General features: G+C 47.8%; 1 protein-coding gene across 3 annotated transcripts in view; it reads left to right on the top strand.

The window, feature by feature from the left end:
• The window catches only part of ELK3 (ETS transcription factor ELK3), a 77,805-nt gene that overhangs the window by 26,374 nt on the left and 34,152 nt on the right, over positions 1-17,279 (top strand). For 2 of the 3 annotated variants that reach the window (XM_021675598.2, XM_021675597.2), the window contains exon 2: positions 5,959-6,167. The exons of the other annotated variant lie outside the window; for it this stretch is intronic. In XM_021675598.2, coding sequence (XP_021531273.1) covers positions 5,961-6,167 — 207 coding nt within the window. In that variant the 5' untranslated portion in view covers positions 5,959-5,960. The remainder of the gene's footprint in view (positions 1-5,958; positions 6,168-17,279) is intronic. 3 annotated transcript variants of the gene reach the window in all.

Genomic DNA, 17,279 nt, shown 5'->3' with positions numbered 1-17,279 from the left:
AAAGGGAAAGGAGTTGGGGTGAGTAACAGGTGGTTTTGCCCTCTGGAGTAGGAGGGGTGGGCCTCTGCCAGCTGTGACTCTGGTCCTGACCTGTGTTTGTAGAAATGGTGAGAGGCCAGCCAGAGATGGGAAGGCCCTGCAGGTTGCAGGGTTGAGGTGAGGTCAGAGGAGTCCAGAAGGTATCAGATGTGAAGGGGGCACCTCTTCCTGTAAGAGCAGCGATGCCTCTAAAAGCAGAGGGATGGGCCTCAGTGTGAAAACACAGAGTTCGATTCTGCAAAAAGAATGGCATTAAAATACATGATAAAATTCTGTACATTCAAAATAACAGCTGATAAGGATGGGAATAATAGACACAGTGGGGAGAGAGGGAGGGAGTGAGGGCTGCAAGATTACCTGTTGGGTGCAGTGTTTGCTATTTGGGTGATGGGTACACCGAAGCCCAATCCCCACCATTATGCAATATATCCATGTAACAATTATGCACTGTACCCCCCAATCTTAAAAAAGCGGGAGTCTGGCCGGGTGCGGTGGCTCACGCCTGTAATCCCAACACTTTGGGAGGCCAAGGTGGGTGGATCACAAGTTCAGAAATTCGAGACCAGTCTGGCCAATATGGTGAAACCCTGTCTCTACTAAAAATACAAAAATTAGCCCGGCATGGTGGCGGGCGCCTGTAATCCCAGCCACTCGGGAGGCTGAGGCAGGAGAATCGCTTGAACCTGGGGGAGCTTGTGGTGAGCCAAGATCACACCACTGCACTCCAGCCTAGCAGTGAGACTAGCCTAGAGTAAGACTTTGTTTCAAAAAAAAGAAAAAATAAATAAAAAAGTGGGGGTCTGAGGAGGGAAAGATAAACATTTTAAAAGAGGAATTAAAAAAAAAAAGGATTTCTAGTGTTTCTTTCATGTGTTCTACATATTTGAAGCTGAGAGTTGGGGGAACTTAGCTCAATTAGGCAGATGAAACATTTTATCTTAGAGCAGACCTCCGTGTGCATAATAATCTGTCAAACATAAATCTCAAGTACCACCACTTTGGTCACCTGTTTAGGAGCCACAGCGTGCTGTCTGAATTACCCACATTCCTTAAAGTGGCATCAGATAAATGGGCTTTATTGTACCTGCCTGTTAAGATATTGGACTTCATTAAGGATTCTAGGTATCAAGGAATTAATTTGTTTTTAAATCGCTTAAATGTTTCTTCTGGTGAGAGAGATACTCATATAGATGAGTTTACAAAAATCTGTAGCGTTAGTGGTTATTGGGAGGGCGTGCTTCCCAGCACAGTGGTAGAAAGTTTGTTTTCTAACACCCCAGAGGGCAAAAGTTCCAGCTGGCAGAGGCGCAGTGAATGTAGTGTGATTGTACATGAAAATAGTTGTGTAAATTATGAAACTTGATTTCATCATAGTTAAACTACATCGAGCAGAATGAAAACAATGTGGGGAGAACTGTGGCGGCTGGTGGCCCACCGCCTGCCTGTCCCTCTACCTGAGTCTCCCCACATACAGCCACCATTTTCATCATGCAGATGGCTCTGGCCAGAGGGATGGTGGGTTCCAGAGCTGCCTGGGGCCTCCACCATACCCCAGGATGACTTCTGAGCGTTGACAGGAGTGACTGATCTTTGTAGATGTGCCGATAAGCTCTGAGTAGGGAGCTAGTTTTGCGACTCAGCTCTGAGTAATGTCTGGCTGGGATTTCCACCAGGAATGCTTACGTGACTGCCCAGTCATCGAAACTGGTGGATCCACCAGGGTCAAGGAGTGGCTCTAGAGAGCGCTAGAAGAGGAGAACCAGGCCCTCAGCCCGGGGCGGGGCTGGGCATGCCTCAGACAGGAGAGGCTTGAGCCCTTACTCACCTCCGCTGGAGCGGGGTTGTGCATAGCAACCCCTCTGAATAATCCTCTGATGATCCCCGTGCCTGCAGCTGCCACCTAAGCTCTGCAGCTTGGTTGAGCAGTGGGGGCATTTCTGTGGTTCCTAGTGAACAGCTCCTTGCCTTCTCTGAGCGAGTTCCTTTATTCCAGAAATCCGGGAAGCCCTGAAGCAGCAGGTCCCCATCCCCACCATTTGCGCCTCTCCTTTCTGCTCTTCGCCTCTCCCTTTTCTTTCTTTCTCTCCTACCTTTGCCTGAGGCTATGGCCATAGCACCCATGGCGCCACTTAGCCCACATGTGGCCTCTGAGCAAAAATGCGATCAGCTGACGCAATCTTGGCTTACTACAACCTCCGTCTCCTGGGTTCAAGCAATTCTCCTGCCTCAGCCTCCCAAGTAACTGGGATTACAGGCGTGCCACCATGCCCGGCTAATTTTTGTGTTTTTAGTAGATGTGGGGATTTGCTCTGTTGGCCAGGCTGGTCTCGAACTCCTGACCTCAAGTGTTCTGTCTGTCTCGGCTTCCCAAAGTGCTGGGATTACAGGCATGAGCCACCACACCCGGCCTTCCTCATGATTTTGAACACAAGCTCTAGAGTGTAGAGATAATGGCGCCTCCAGCAAAGGGATAATTTTTTTTGTAAACAAAGACATCTTGTATTATAATAATCAACTTTTGCCGCAGTGGTGCTGTGGAACCAGTTGCCCCAAGATCACTGGCTTACAGCGGCATTAATTTTTCTCAGAAGTCAGTGTCGGGGATGCTGCTTCAGACGACGGGTAGGTGGTGCTTGGCTTCGGACTTTGGGTTGAGTTCAGGTCATCATGTGTCTCGTTCCGAGGGCAGCAGCTATAGCACAGGAGGAAAAGTGCCAACTTAAGATGCCTCCCAAGACCCCAGCTTGGAATTGGGATGCTGTGACTTCTACATCAGTGTACTGGCCAAATGCAGTCACATGGCTAAGCCCCAATGTCAGCACTCCTCCCACAGCCACCCCAGTGCAATACCACACAATCACCTAAGGAGAGGGAGTTGAGAACGGAGAACGTTTAACAGGTCTGCCATATGGGTTCTCATAAGTCACGCCCAGAACATGGTCTCTGACACACGGGGTTGGATCGAAATGAAAAGTGATTCTGTATGCACAGGAAGCTGCGAGGAGGCCAGGCAGGTGGAATGCTAAGTGTACAGAACACAGATAGATGTTTCTGCTGCCCTCCTGTCCCATGTGGAACGTGATGTCAGTTCAAGGTGGAGGGTGGCGGGGGCCGATCACTTCCCTACCTGGCATGTGAGCAGAGCCCAGCAGCCCCTTCCCTGCTGACCCCCAAACCCACCGGCAGCCTTCTGCCCTTAGCAGCAGATTATCTGAGCAGGCACTTAAAGTTTCAGAGATACATTCAAGCTGACTGTCTCAAGTGTGTGGCCAAGAACATCTCAAGAATTTGCAGCAAATGTTAGCCGTTTGTAGTGCCAGTGAAGAGAAGGAAGTTGTGGCTCATATCCAAGTCCTCAGAAGGGTGGTCCTGTGAGGAGCTGGGGCCCGTCAGCTGCCATGCATCCCACCAAAACGGGGACTTGCAAGACTCCGGAGATGCAAAGGTGGTTTTGACCCAGTGATGAAATACTGTCTTACAGACCATTGTGGTTAATAGTGATTTCTGTAAAGAATATTCCCTTTAGGCTGGGCGTGGTGGCTCACGCTTGTAATCCCAGCACTTTGGGAGGCCGAGGCGGGTGGATCACGAGGTCAAGAGATCGAGACCATCCTGGTCAACATGGTGAAACCCCGTCTCTACTAAAAATACAAAAAATTAGCTGAGCACGGTGGCACGTGCCTGTAGTCCCAGCTACTTGGGAGACTGAGGCAGGAGAATTGCTTGAACCCAGGAGGCGGAGGTTGCGGTGAGCCAAGATCGCGCCATTGCACCCAGCCTGGGTAACAAAAGCGAAACTCCATCTCAAAAAAAAAAAAAAAAGAATATCTTTTTTAAAGAGTCCTAAATAAAATGATCTGTAGGGGCTGGGCACAGTGGCTCACGCCTATAACCCCAGCACTTTGGGAGGCTGAGGTGGGCGGATCACCTGAGGTCAGGAGTTTGAGACCAGCCTGGCTAAATGGTGAAACCCCGTCTCTACTAAACTACAAAAATCAGCTGGGTATGCTGGTGTGTGCCTATAATCCCAGCTATTCGGGAGGCTGAGGCAGGAGAATCGCTTGCACCCAGGAGGCAGAGGTTGCAGTGAGCCGAGATTGTGCCACTGCACTCCAGCCTGGGTGACAGAGCGAGACTGCGTTTCAAAAAAAAAAAAAGAAAAGAAAAAGAAAGCCCTATTGGGTAATTGGAGAGCACTCCTAGTCTACTTTCCTTTAACTGGGAGGAGTTGTGGGGTTGACAATATTGGTACAAATAACCCTCCCCAAGGCAATTATTCTGACTTCTGGGTCTCCCAGAGCTGCACATCTTTTTCATTGCCCCCTGGGTTGCTCTCACTCCAGGTTCTCTTCCTGCTCCCCCCACCCCCCACCCTGCCCCAGGACTTCCATGTCTCCTTCCCATCCAAGGGGATGATCCCAGGCTCTTGGTGGCCACTCACATTTGGCCTGTGGTAAAGCTTTTGAGGCCAGTCTAACCACCTTTTAAAAAAAAATGTAATGAACATTGATAAAACAAATGGATTATTATTATTACTGCTTAGAATCAATACCCATTGCCATAAAAGTCCTCAAATGCCTGAAATTGAGAAACCGCCCAGGAGTGGGGAAAAATTTCCTTGAGAAGGTCCTGTTTGAGCTGGGTCATGATGGATGAGAAGGAGTTCACCAGGCTCCAAAGCTAGGGAACAGCATTTTACACAGAAGGAATAGCATTTTAAAAGTTCTCACCAGAGTCAAAGGAAAGGATAACATTTTATAGGTTTTTGTCTTGGTGGGAAAAATTGCTTTTCCCATCTGTGCGCCTGTGATGGTAGGCTTTGACCTGCAGCATCACGAGTGCCAGGAAAGGGAAGATCTCTGCAATTGGCAGTGATTGTTCAGTTTCACAGGCATCCACGGACTGGGCAGCTTTGAGCATTGTGCAGGTTATCAGGGTGCCGGCAATAACAAAGTAATCCAGCAAAGTCCCTTCCTCATGAAGCTCATCACGTAGTAGGAAAGGCAGTTACATTTAGACATGTATCACACACGGGAGCGATATTCCAGGTACCTGTATAAGTGCACTTAGCACGGGGTCCAGCATTTTAATTAGAGACTGACTGTATTAGTTCTTTCTCACATTGCTATAGGGAAATACCCAAGACTATAATTTATAAAGAAAAGTGGTTTAATTGGCCCACAGTTCTGCAAGCTGCACAGGAAGCATGATGCTGGCATCTGCTGGGTTTCTGGGGAGGCCTCAGGAAACCTACAGTCATGGCAGAAGGCAGAGAGGGAGAAGGCATGTCACATGGCCCGAGCAGGAGAAAGAGAGCAAGGGGCGAGGTGCCACACACTGTTAAATGACCAGATCTCATGAGAACCCAGTCACTGACTCAGGTGTGGTACCAAGGGGGATGGTGCCAAACCATTCATGAGAGATCCACCCTTATGACCCAGTCACTTCCCACCAGGACCCACCTCCAACGTTGGGGATTACAGTTCAACATGAGATTTGGGCAGGGACATGCATCCAAACTATATCACGGACCCAAAGAGAAATTGATAGGATGGGCAGGAATAGACACTTGTGTTAAGTGGGGAACGGTTTGAATGGGGACCTTTTCTGCAGATGGTCATGTCATTAATGGTTGTTCCACATTATTCCCGATGCTTCGCTGTCACTCAAGCAGACGTATATGGTGAATAGAGGACCACAGGGCCTCCCTGTATTTCTGAATTGTGGCCTCTTACAGAAATGCAGCCAGGAAGTTCCGGGTTCAGAGTGATCCATGGAGATGGACGTGAAAGCTACTTTTTATTAGGTTCACGGGGGGAAGGAGGGGACAGCTGAGTTGCCCATTCTGAAGCCCCCCTTTCCTGCCAAGTTCAGTCGGCCTCGTGACCACCAGCTCTGACCTGGCCTCCTCTCCCCCAGGTATGGAGAGTGCAATCACGCTGTGGCAGTTCCTGTTGCAGTTGCTGCTGGATCAGAAACATGAGCATTTGATCTGCTGGACCTCCAACGATGGTGAATTCAAGCTCCTCAAAGCGGAAGAAGTGGCCAAGCTGTGGGGACTCCGAAAAAACAAAACAAACATGAACTATGATAAGCTGAGCAGAGCCCTGCGATACTATTATGACAAGGTAAACCCTTGACCTTGCATGAGACCATCGTGGGGAGGGAGTGGAATCCCCTCTGCGTAGTTCATTGATGAAAGAAGATAATAGCGTGCTGTGAATCAAATTAGAAAATAAAATAGAGGCAGTGCATGCTTTATTTTTGGAGAAAAGCTATGCTATAGGGATTCCACCCCCGGAAGCCCTTTGGCTATTCCTGAGGGTCACGTTTTGTTTCTTCTGCATTTTCGTCTGAGTTTGCCAAAGAGCTTTGCTAACAATAGACATGAGATGCAGGGGGGTTCTGGGGCTTTCCTCATGTTGAGTCGCTTGATGACAGAATGCATGTTAAAATCTGGAAAGTCTGTTTATCCTGTCTGATTTGTGCTTCAATTAAAGGGACCTTTCCTGGGAGGTGGTAGCTTTAGCAGATTATTTTTTAACTATTCAGTGCCTCAGTATCCTCCTTTCTAAAACCGGAATCAGCATAGGAATAATAATAGGAATAGGAATCCTGTCTCAGGATTGTCACGATGGCCAGCCGAGCCGTTACGTGTTAAGTTCTTAGAACGCTGCTTGGTACGTGGTGCTTGCAACTTTATGGGACACTTCCCTAATTGGAAGAAAGAACCATTTTCATTGTGAAGTCACAGAGATGAGGCAGAGTGCTTTGTTAAGTGATCACATAGCGTGGTTGCCAAAACCAGGACCATTCAAATGAGTTTTAATGCATTTCTGGAAAAGCAGTTTAATGTGTTTGCTAGGGCGAAATTATTGCTATTTAGGAGAAGCATTTCAGGCCTGTAATTATTGGCCATTTCTGTTTGAATCTGTTGTTGCTGAATATTTAGCCTCTAAGACATAAAGACGTAGAGCCATGATAATGGTAAGCTTTTATTCTGGTTTTATTGTTCACATTAAAAAGTAAATTAAAAACTGATTTAAATATTAGTTCCTGATCTATATTTAGGGCCTGCCGTCTGCCAACCTCTTTGGAATTCAAGACATAAGGATTATATATTTCAGGAAGTAGAAACATCATTAATTACAAAGTGTTCCTTTATATGATCGTAATTGCACGTGATTATGTCATTGAAATGCCAAAGGTGCTCTGCTTTAATGTAGCAATTAATTAATCCTGACTTACTGCCGAGTCCTACGAAGATATAAAAGCACTTCCTGCAAATCGCACTGTCTGAAAGCCTCGCAGATGGCTTATTGTTCTGCCTGTTTCCCCAGGTTCTCAGTTCTGCAGTGGGAAGGGGGGTTGAGGGGGCGCTGAAGGAAAACACTCTTGTTGCCTGCTGGCAGAGTGCCTAAAAGCTGGGCTTTGAAAGTCAAAAAGCATTTTCATTGTTTTAAATCAAGGTATCGAAGAAAAGAAGCCTCTGGGACTCCACTCGTCTCTTTCCTGGCCTGGGCCTGGAGGCTTAAGGGTTGTGTCTCTTTAGCATGAAGGGATCTCTGCACTGGAAATGACTGCTCACTCACTGCTCACAAAATTAGCAAAGCCATTCCTGTTTAGACTACATCTTATCTCCCTAGGGCAGATGTTTAAATCTCGAGAGAGAGCAGTTTCATAGGCTTCAGTCAACACATATGTGCTGGCACTTAGTTAGATGGCTAAGGCCTGTGCTGAGCACTTCATCCTTTGTCTCCTTTAAACTTTACAACAGCCCCATAGACAGGTGCTGCTGGCATCATCCTCCTTATACACGTGAGAATGTGGAGGCTTGGACGAGAAACCTGTGCAGGCTCACGCAGCCAGTGAGTGGCAGAGCCTGGATTTGAACCTAGCTGGTCTGCCCAGATTCCCAGCTAAAAGGCACACACACGCCCTGTCTTCTGGGCTGTTCATTTCCTTTGCCTTTGAATGTCTTGAGTTCCAAGTAGGCAGTCAGGCTGTCCAAAAGATATTACAACCTAAGAAGTTTTGTTTGTTACCAAGAGCTCAGGTTGGGCGTGGTGCCTCACATCTAATCCCAGCACTTTGGGAGGCTGAGGCAGGAGGATCACTTGAGCCCAGGAGTCTGAGAACAGCCTGGGCAGCATGGTGAGACCCTGTCTCAACAAAGAATTAAAAATTAGCTGGGTTTGGAAGTGCATCCCTGTAGTCCCAGCTACTTGGGAGGCTGAGGTGCGAGGATCATTTGAGCCTGGGAGTTTGAGGCTAGAGTGAGCTATAATTGCACCACTACACTCCAGCTTGGGCAACAGAGGGAGATCCTGTCTCTTAAAAAGAAAAAAAAAAGGGGAAAGAAACAATTTGAGTACTGAAAAATCCTAGCAAATGCTATGCATCAGGTGGAGCCCAAGGTCAGGAGTCCAGGTGGCTGGTGTGGCCTGCCTACCAACACTGCCCCTTTCTCTCTTGCCAGGCAGAGCATGGGGGCTGGCCACATGACCTTTGAGCAGCCCCAAGAATTGAGCTGGAGCTGGCAGTGAGGGCAAGAGCATCCTCCTGTCCAGTTGTGTCATGTAGACTCTGGCTACCAGAAGAAATTGTTCCATGTCTTTTCTTCCACAGATACACCTGTCCACATGCACACACACACACAAGTATACACATACACACCTGTCCACATGCACACACACACACAAGTATACACATACACCTATCCACATGCACACACACAAGTATACACATACACACCTGTCCACATGCACACACACACAAGTATACACATATACACCTATCCACATGCACACACACACAAGTATACACATACCCACCTGTCCACATGCACACACACACAAGTATACACATACACACCTATCCACATGCACACACACAAAGTATACACATACACAAAGTATACACACACACCTGTCCACATGCACACACAAGTATACACATACACACACCTGTCCACATGCACACACAAGTATACACATACACCTGTCCACATGCACACACACAAGTACACATACACACACCCATCCACATGCACACACACCTATCCACATGCACACACAGATGTCCACATGTGCACACCCATGCCCATATGCACAGACACGTCCACATGCACACATAGATGTCCACATGTGCACACCCTTGCCCATATGCACACACACCCACATGCACATAGATGTCCACATGTGCACATCCTTGCCCATCACACACCCACATGCACACATAGATGTCCACATGTGCACACCCTTGCCCATCACACACACCCACATGCACACATAGATGTCCACACGTGCACACCCTTTCCCATATGCACACACACACCTACATGCACATAGATGTCCACATGTGCACACCCTTGCCCATCACACACACCCACATGCACACATAGATATCCACATGTGCACACCCTTGCCCATATGCACACACACATCCACATGCACACAGATGTCCACATGTGCATACCCATACCCATGCACACGTCCACGTGCGCACATAGATGTCCACATGTGCACACCCATGCCCATACACACATGCTTACATGGCCATGGCTATATGCACACACATACATGCACACACGTCCACATGTACATACACATGTCCACATGTATGCACACACATGCTCACTTGCACACACAGGTCCACAGGAACACACAGCCATGGCCATATGCACACACATGCATGCACACACACGTGCATGCGAACACATGGCTGTTTGATTCTTTCTTATAAAATGCTCTCAAGTGGTGAGTAAGATGGAAAGCTTGACAGTTTAAAAAGAAAGGAGGGAGACAGGGAGGAAGATGAGAAGAAAAGAGATGGATGAGGGAAATGGAGGGGAGAGGGAAAAAGAGGGGATGGAGAAAGATGGAAGAAGAAGAGGCATGTCAAAAAAAGTGACAAAAACTACACTCTATTTTACATTTTCCGATGAGCGCTTTCTTCCTTCAGTTTTGCCAGTGTGACTTTGTGATCGTAAGTGTAAGTTCACTCTGAGTTCCCAGTGTGTGACCATTCTCGGCTCACAGAAATGGCAGTTTTAAGTGGCTCGGCCTCTCACTTGACAGACAGATTGGAGCAGTGTCTTTGTGAATGTGAAGCCACCTGGGCACCCTCGTGTGTGCCGCCTTGAACTTCGAGCTGCTGTGAACCACGTGCATTTCTCAGCATCACGTACAGCTCAGCCTGACCGTCTGCCTTTTAGTGTTCTCTTCCTTCTCCATGTCCCCTCTTCCTCACTAATATTTATCCAGAGCCTTTCCGTGCAGAAGTCAGGTAGCTGCTGAACTCGGCAGCTGCGCCCTTTTCCCCGGCATCTCTTCTGTCCTTTGCTCGCTGTCATCTCTTCCCTCATGGCTGCAACTGCACAGACCTTGGCTTGTCCTAATAGGAAATTTTTCCTGCTGGAGTAGACAAGCATGAGAATATCATTGTTTTTATATGTTATATGTCATATTTTTAGCTCGTTCCAGAATATTAAAAATGGGCAGAGAAATAAGTGGAAAATGTGAGCAAAACTTACAGAAGGCACTGGAGGAGAATCGTATGTGTGCTCACGGGTCAGGTTGGAGCTGAGGCACTTGAATCATTGCTCCTCCTAAAAGTGTTCTTTTCCTCCCCTCTCAGATTATAATAGCGAGGTGATTGCTCCAGCCTAGATCGTCTGGGGTTGAATCCAGCTCCGTGACTGTGGGCGTGTTGCATAATCTGTCTGGGTCTCAGCTTCCTTTTCTGTAAAGTGGGTATAATCATAGAGTCTACACCATGGGGCTGTGGTGGGATTCACTGTGTTCACACCCACGCAGGGCTGAGAACAGGGCCCCAAACAGGACTGAAGCATGAGTCAGAATAATAATACAGATGATAATTTCTCTGTCACTAATTTGAAAATTTCAGACAGTGTTAAGAAGAAAATTAGAACCTGGGGGGATCACTTAAGCTCAGGAGTTCAAGCCCAGCCTGGGCAACATAGCAAGACCCCTGTCTCTTTGTAAAAAAAATTTAGCGCAATTTATTATAAAAAGAAGAAGAAAATCAAAATGTTTGTTGCTATCTTGCTGCACGGGTGCATGGAGATAGGCGGACGCCAGATCTGAGTGTTGTAACGGCCCTTTTCACTTAGGACCTATAAGTGCTTTTTTAATGATTGAAGACAGACAACAACAGTTTCTTTCCTCAGTTGCATATTTTCATACATTTAATCTATTCTGAAAACTCAACCACTAAGATGCTTTCATTTTTTTTTTTTTTTTTTAATTTTATATTTTTAGTAGAGACGGGGTTTCGACATGTCGGCCAGCCTGGTCTCGAACTCCTGACCTCAGGTTATCCACATGCCTTGGCCTCCCAAAGTGCTGAGATTACAAGTATGAGCCACCATGCCTCGCTGATGCTTTCATATTTAAATGACTCTCCCTCACTGCTCTGAATCAAAGCTCGGGTACTTCTCTGAGCACCTGCAGTTGAAGCCAGTCTCCACCTTCTGGGCTCTCTCAATGACTGGTGGGGACGTGATATCCAGAGCCCTCGAGGTTAAAATCCAGCTGTCCCTCAACCTCAGAGTCTCAGTTCACCCACTGGAAAGTGGCGATGAGAACAGCACCCTTCCTCATTGGACTGTGTGAGAATCAAAAGAAATGATAAGATGATGCGGACAAAGCGCTTAGCACAGTATCAGGCACCCGATAAGCACCATCTCAGTGAAAGCTCATCATTTCAGTTATGTGTATTTATGAAACTGACTGTATTACGTCGTAGCTGTCTGTATATAGCTACCTTCGTCATGGCCTTCTGGCTGTACCACTTTTGTTGCTCTGGTACCTCATACAGGGTCTGGGATGTATTAGTTGCTTAGTAAATGCTGGACAAATGAGCAAATGGATAAAACACTGACGTGAGCCGGGTTCGGTGGCTCACGCCTGTAATCCCAACACTTTGGGAGGCTGAGGCAGGTGGATTACCTGAGGTCTGGAGTTCGAGACCAGCTTGGCCAACATGGTGAAACCCTGTCTCTACTAAAAATACAAAAATTAGCTGGGTGTTGTGGCGCATGCCTGTAATCCCAGCTACTCGGGAGGCTGAGGCAGGAGATTCGCTTGAACCCGGGAGGCGGAGGTTGCAGTGAGCTGAGATTGCACCACTGCACTCCAGCCTGGGCAATAAGATCCAGTCTAGGCAATAAGAGTGAAATTCTGTCTCAGAAAAACAAAAAACACTGACATGTCCACTACACAGGTGCATTCATTTATGTCATGAAAGTTGATATTAATGAGTGATAAACTAAAAAAAAAAAAAAAGTGTTTATGGTCCTGTAGTTTCCTAGGGCTGCCGGAACAGATGACCACAAACTATAGGTGGCTCAAACAACAGGAATGTGTTGTCTCATAGTTCTGGAGGCCAGATGTCCAGAGCAGGGTATCAGCAGGGATGTGCTCCCTCTGACTCGGCCGGTCTCCTTCCTTGCCTCTTCCCAGCTCCCGGGCTTGCCAGCAGTCCCTGGCATGCCTTGGCTTGCAGCTGCCTCACTCGGCTCTCTGCCTCCATCAGCACATGGCATTCTCCCCATTCTGTGTGTCCAGATTTTTCCTTCTTCCTTCCTCTGTCTGTCCGTCCGTCCGTCCTTTTGATGGAGTCTTTCTCTGTCACTCAGGCTGGAGTGCAATGACACTGTAACCTCCGCCTCCTCAGTTCAGGTGATTCTCCTGCCTCAGCCTCCCAAGTAGCGGGGACTATAGGCACCCGCCACCACACCCAGCTGAGTTTTGTATTTTTAGTGGAAATAGGGTTTCAATATGTTGGCCAGCTTGGTCTTGAACTCTTGACCTTGTGATCTGCCCGCCTCAGCCTCCCGAAGTGCTGGGATTACAGGTGTGAGCCACTGTGCCTGGCCGATTTTCCCCTTTTTATGAGGATACTGGTCATTGGATTAGGGCTCATCTTAATGCATTATGACCTCATCTTAACTTGGTTACAAAGACACCCCTTTCTAAATAAGGTCATAGTCACAGGGGCCGGGGATTAGGACATCAGCATAGTTTGGGGAAGGACAGAATTCACCCTGCAACAAACACCTACATATACAGTCATGCACCGCATAACGTTCTGTTCCACAGTGGGCCACATATGTAACCACGGTCCCTTAAGACTGTAATTCCATATTTTTACTGTACCTTGTCTACATTGAGATGTTGAGATACATACATACTATTATATTAGTTGCCTACGTACAGTATTCAGTACGGTGACATGCTGTACAGGTGTGTAGCCTTGGAGCATATGGCGTAGCCTTGGTGTGTAATAGGCTGGACCATCCAGGTTTCTGCGAGTACATGCTATGATGTTTGCACAACAATGAAACTGCCCGGCGATGCGTTTCTTAGAATGTATCCTCATCGTTAAGCGATGCATGGCTGTGTTTCAGACACTGCTGGGCTTTCGTTTACATTTTCAAAATTACGCTTAAAAGGAGAGTGTTGGTTTTTCTCTATAAGTGACGGTTTGATTCAGCAAATCCTAAAAGGAAACCGCTCCCCATGACAGGCACAGCACCTAGATTTCACAGCGGGTATAATACTAGACTCAGTGACAGGTGTGACACTAGAATCAAAGACAGGCTCATTGCTGTGCTAGGACCGCAGGGTAGAGACAGGTTCACCCAAGACGAGTCCTGCCTTGGAGGGATTCAGAGTTGCTGGGAATTGAGCAGCTCCTTGGCCTGGAAGTCTACGTGATTTTAATAGATGACTTAAATGGGAAGAAAAGCCAACCCTGGGGGCGCCAGTCCCAGATCGGCAATGCTGAGACTGGAGGTTCTGATTGTCCTTAGAGGTTCGTTCCTGCATCTGCGGTGCGAGGGGACTCTGGAGGGCCAGGGTTCCACAGCTGAGCTCTGCCAGGGAACTGCTTCCCCCAGCTGCAGCTTTTGAAGAGGCTGCTTGGCAAACCCAATTAGAATTCCAAGAAACAAGGGATGCTCCATCCAGGGAACGGGGTATTTTGCTCCCCAGGCATGGATTGAAAGACCCCTGTTTCATTTGAGAGGCACACAGGTCATGGGAGGGCGCCTGTGGCTGAGCCCGTGAGAGGCAGAAACCAGAGTCCATAGAGGCCTGAACAGGACATTTAGCTGAGGCGTGGGCATCTTACATTTCCTGTCCACCAAACAGCTTGTTTCCCTTGGTCTCGCTTTAAGCCCTAGGAGAGGGGTTTGGTTCTGATGGTTTGAATTTTTGGGTAAGTTTTTTTTTTTTTTCCTTAGGTTTAAACCGAGTGTTCCAGAAGGTACTTTTATAACCTGATGTACCAATAAGGCTCTTTTTCAGAGATTTTATTTATTAACAAGCTAACAACTCTTTCACTCCTTAACGTGAGACAGATGGACCCTTCATCTGAGAGTGGAGAACGTCAGGGCCCACGCCCAGAGCGTTTCTGTCACTGGCCCTGACAACTGCCAGGTACCGTATGGGCCAAGCCTTAAGGGCAGGAGTTCCTGCTGGGATTTGCAGCATTAACTACTTCTTGAATAACGCTCTTTTTTTTGAGATACAGTCACTCCTGTCACCTAGGCTGGAGTGCAGTGACGTGATCTCAGCTTACTGCAACCTCTGCCTCCCAGGTTCAAGCGATTCTCCTGCCTCAGCCTCCTCAGTAGCTGGGATTACAGGCACATGCCACCATTCACAGCTAATTTTTGTATTTTTAGTAGAGGCGAGGTTTCACCAGACTGGTCTCGATCTCCTGACCTCAGGTGATCTGCCCTCTGCGGCCTCCTGAAGTGCTGGGATTACAGGCATGAGCCACAGTGCCTGATGTAGGGTTTCAAATTATACAGCCACCTCCAGTTGACACGGCCTCTTCTTTCACCTCTGCCTTTTCCTTTGCCATCCAGCCATCGTTTTGAAAATTTATCTCCCTCCTCCTGAGGGGCTTAGCAGCTGGTCAGGGAGACAGACGTGAAACCAATTTTAGTAGAGAACCCCATGTAAAGTGTCGGCATAGCCGATGCTGGGGCCTTCCGGGAGAGCAGGGAGGGAAGTATATGCAGAGGGAAGGCCTCTGGAGGTCAAGACAGTTGGCCTGGGTCTTGAGGAATGAGAATGAGTTTACCCGGCTGAAACAAGTTAGGAAGGGATATACCAAGAAGGGAAGAGCGTGAGCCAAGGCAAGCGCGTGTGGATGAGTCGGACCTTTCGAGCACAGAGTGTCTTAGGAGTGAGGGTGAGATGTGGTTGGAAAAGTGAGTGGGGAATGGAGTAAGGGGTATATCATGCTAAAGAGTTGGAACTCTGTGGTCAGCGCCTGTAAAGAGTTAAAAGCAAGAGAGGGAGGGGTGCCATGCTCATGCCTGTAATCCCAGCACTTTGGGAGGCCAAGGTGGGAAGATTGCTTGAGTCTAGGAGTTTTGAGACCAGCCTGGGCAATATAGTGAGGCCTTGTTTCTACAAAAAAATAAAAATAAAAAATAAATAATAATAGATGAGCAAAAAAATGACAAAAAATTAATTGGGCATGGTGGTGCGGACGTGTAGTCCTACCTACTTGGGAGGCTGAGGCAGGAGGATCACTTGAGCCCAGGAATTAGAGGCTGCAGTGAGCTCTGACTGTACCACTGCACTCCAGCCTGGGCAACAGAGTGAAAGAGCAAAACTCTGTCTCTTAAAAAAAGAAAAAAAGCAAGAGAGTGCTATGATCAGATTTCCATTTTAGAGATAAAAATCTGCCAGGCGTGGTGGCTCACGCCTGAAATCCCTGCACTTTAGGAGGCTGAGGTGGGTGGATCACCTGAGGTCAGGAGTTTGAGACCAGCCTGGCCAACATAGTGAAACCCTGTCTCTACTAAAAATAAAAAAAATTAGCTAGGCGTGGTGTGGTGGTGAGTGCCTGTGATCCCAGCTACTCGAGAAGCTGAGGCAGGAGAATCACTTGAACCTGGGAGGTGGAGGTTGCAGTGAGCTGAGATTGCGCCATTGCACTCCAGCTTGGGCAACAAGAGCAAAATTCTGTCTCAAAAAAAAAAAAAAAAAAAAGAAAAAGAAAACAGAAAGAAAGAAAAATCTGTGTCTCTTCTTACTCTTCTTGGCATGGATCATTTTACACCTCGATCGTACAGCCTTGATCTTCTTGGCCAGGTACCGTGAATCCATTTCTCTCTGTGGGCCGGGTTGGTCCTATCACACCTTCAGCCTAAGGGTGGAGAGGGAAAAAGGATGGGCTCCGGTATTCCCATAAGGTGGGTGACTGTTTTCTGCTCACGAGATGCTGAAGACACAGGCTTTCTGTTGTTGCAGAAGGAGACCTGGAAGCTTTCACAAGCCCTCATCCTCTTCCGTCCAGCAGACTTTTTGTCCTTGCTGGCGGTGAACATTCAGCCCCGGGGGAGGCTGAAAGCTCTGCTGGCTCCCTTCTCATCAAGAGATGAAAATGACGATAGGATGAGAAATCCTCCCGTCTCCACAGCAACCTCTTGGCTTAGCCTCACGATGTACTGAACAATCTTTACTTAATTGGAAGGGGTTTCGGGGAGAACAGTCAAGACAAAGTCATTGGCAACCTATTCCTGGAAGTAGAATGCATCACCTTCTTAACTTAATTGGATAATTCATTTTAAATTGGGTGTGCAATCACGACAAGAAAATGTTAGTATTAATAATACATATCTGAGATCGACTGCCTCTGCCAAGAAGCCTGGCCCTGGCGGAATTCTTTAATTCCCCAAAATAAATTTTGCAAAGAAAATGATGCTGTCAGAGTGGAGAAAGAACAAACATCCAGCAGACATTAATATCCCAGAACTTTCTAGAACATCTTTGTGGGTCATGGAATGTTAGGGAAGACCTGGACTCCCTTTGCGGTGTCTTATGGATCGCGGGAGCCCTCTGTGCCCAGCCCTGGGTGTGAGTGTTGAGGGCCTGGTATGTTTTGTCGCATGTCTGTCTTTCCTACCATAGTAGCTAGTCAGATGGTTGGAAGCGTAACAGATGGCAACGGGGCTATTGCCTGGGGGCCCCAGGGGTGACCAGGGCCTCTCTCGAAAGCTTTGGTCCTGGAAGCTGCCTAGAGACCTGTGGAGTGGCCAGACCGCCTCACGGAGGTCTTCCAATCTGGTCACTTTGCCCTGGGAGATGGCAGCTGGCACTGGGGCCAGGCTGCTGCCAGTGGGGGGGCTGCATGTTGACTAAGGCACGGCCTCTCTTGCACGTGCTTCCAGGCCAGCTTCCTTCTGGCACTCA

This window comes from Aotus nancymaae, unplaced genomic scaffold, assembly GCF_030222135.1.
Source record: "Aotus nancymaae isolate 86718 unplaced genomic scaffold, 86718_ANA_hifiasm-v0.15.2.pri h1tg000016l, whole genome shotgun sequence".
Classification (NCBI taxonomy): Eukaryota; Metazoa; Chordata; class Mammalia; order Primates; family Aotidae; genus Aotus; species Aotus nancymaae.
The sequence above is the reverse complement of the archived record's forward strand: the minus strand, read 5'-3'. Positions and strand labels throughout refer to the sequence as shown.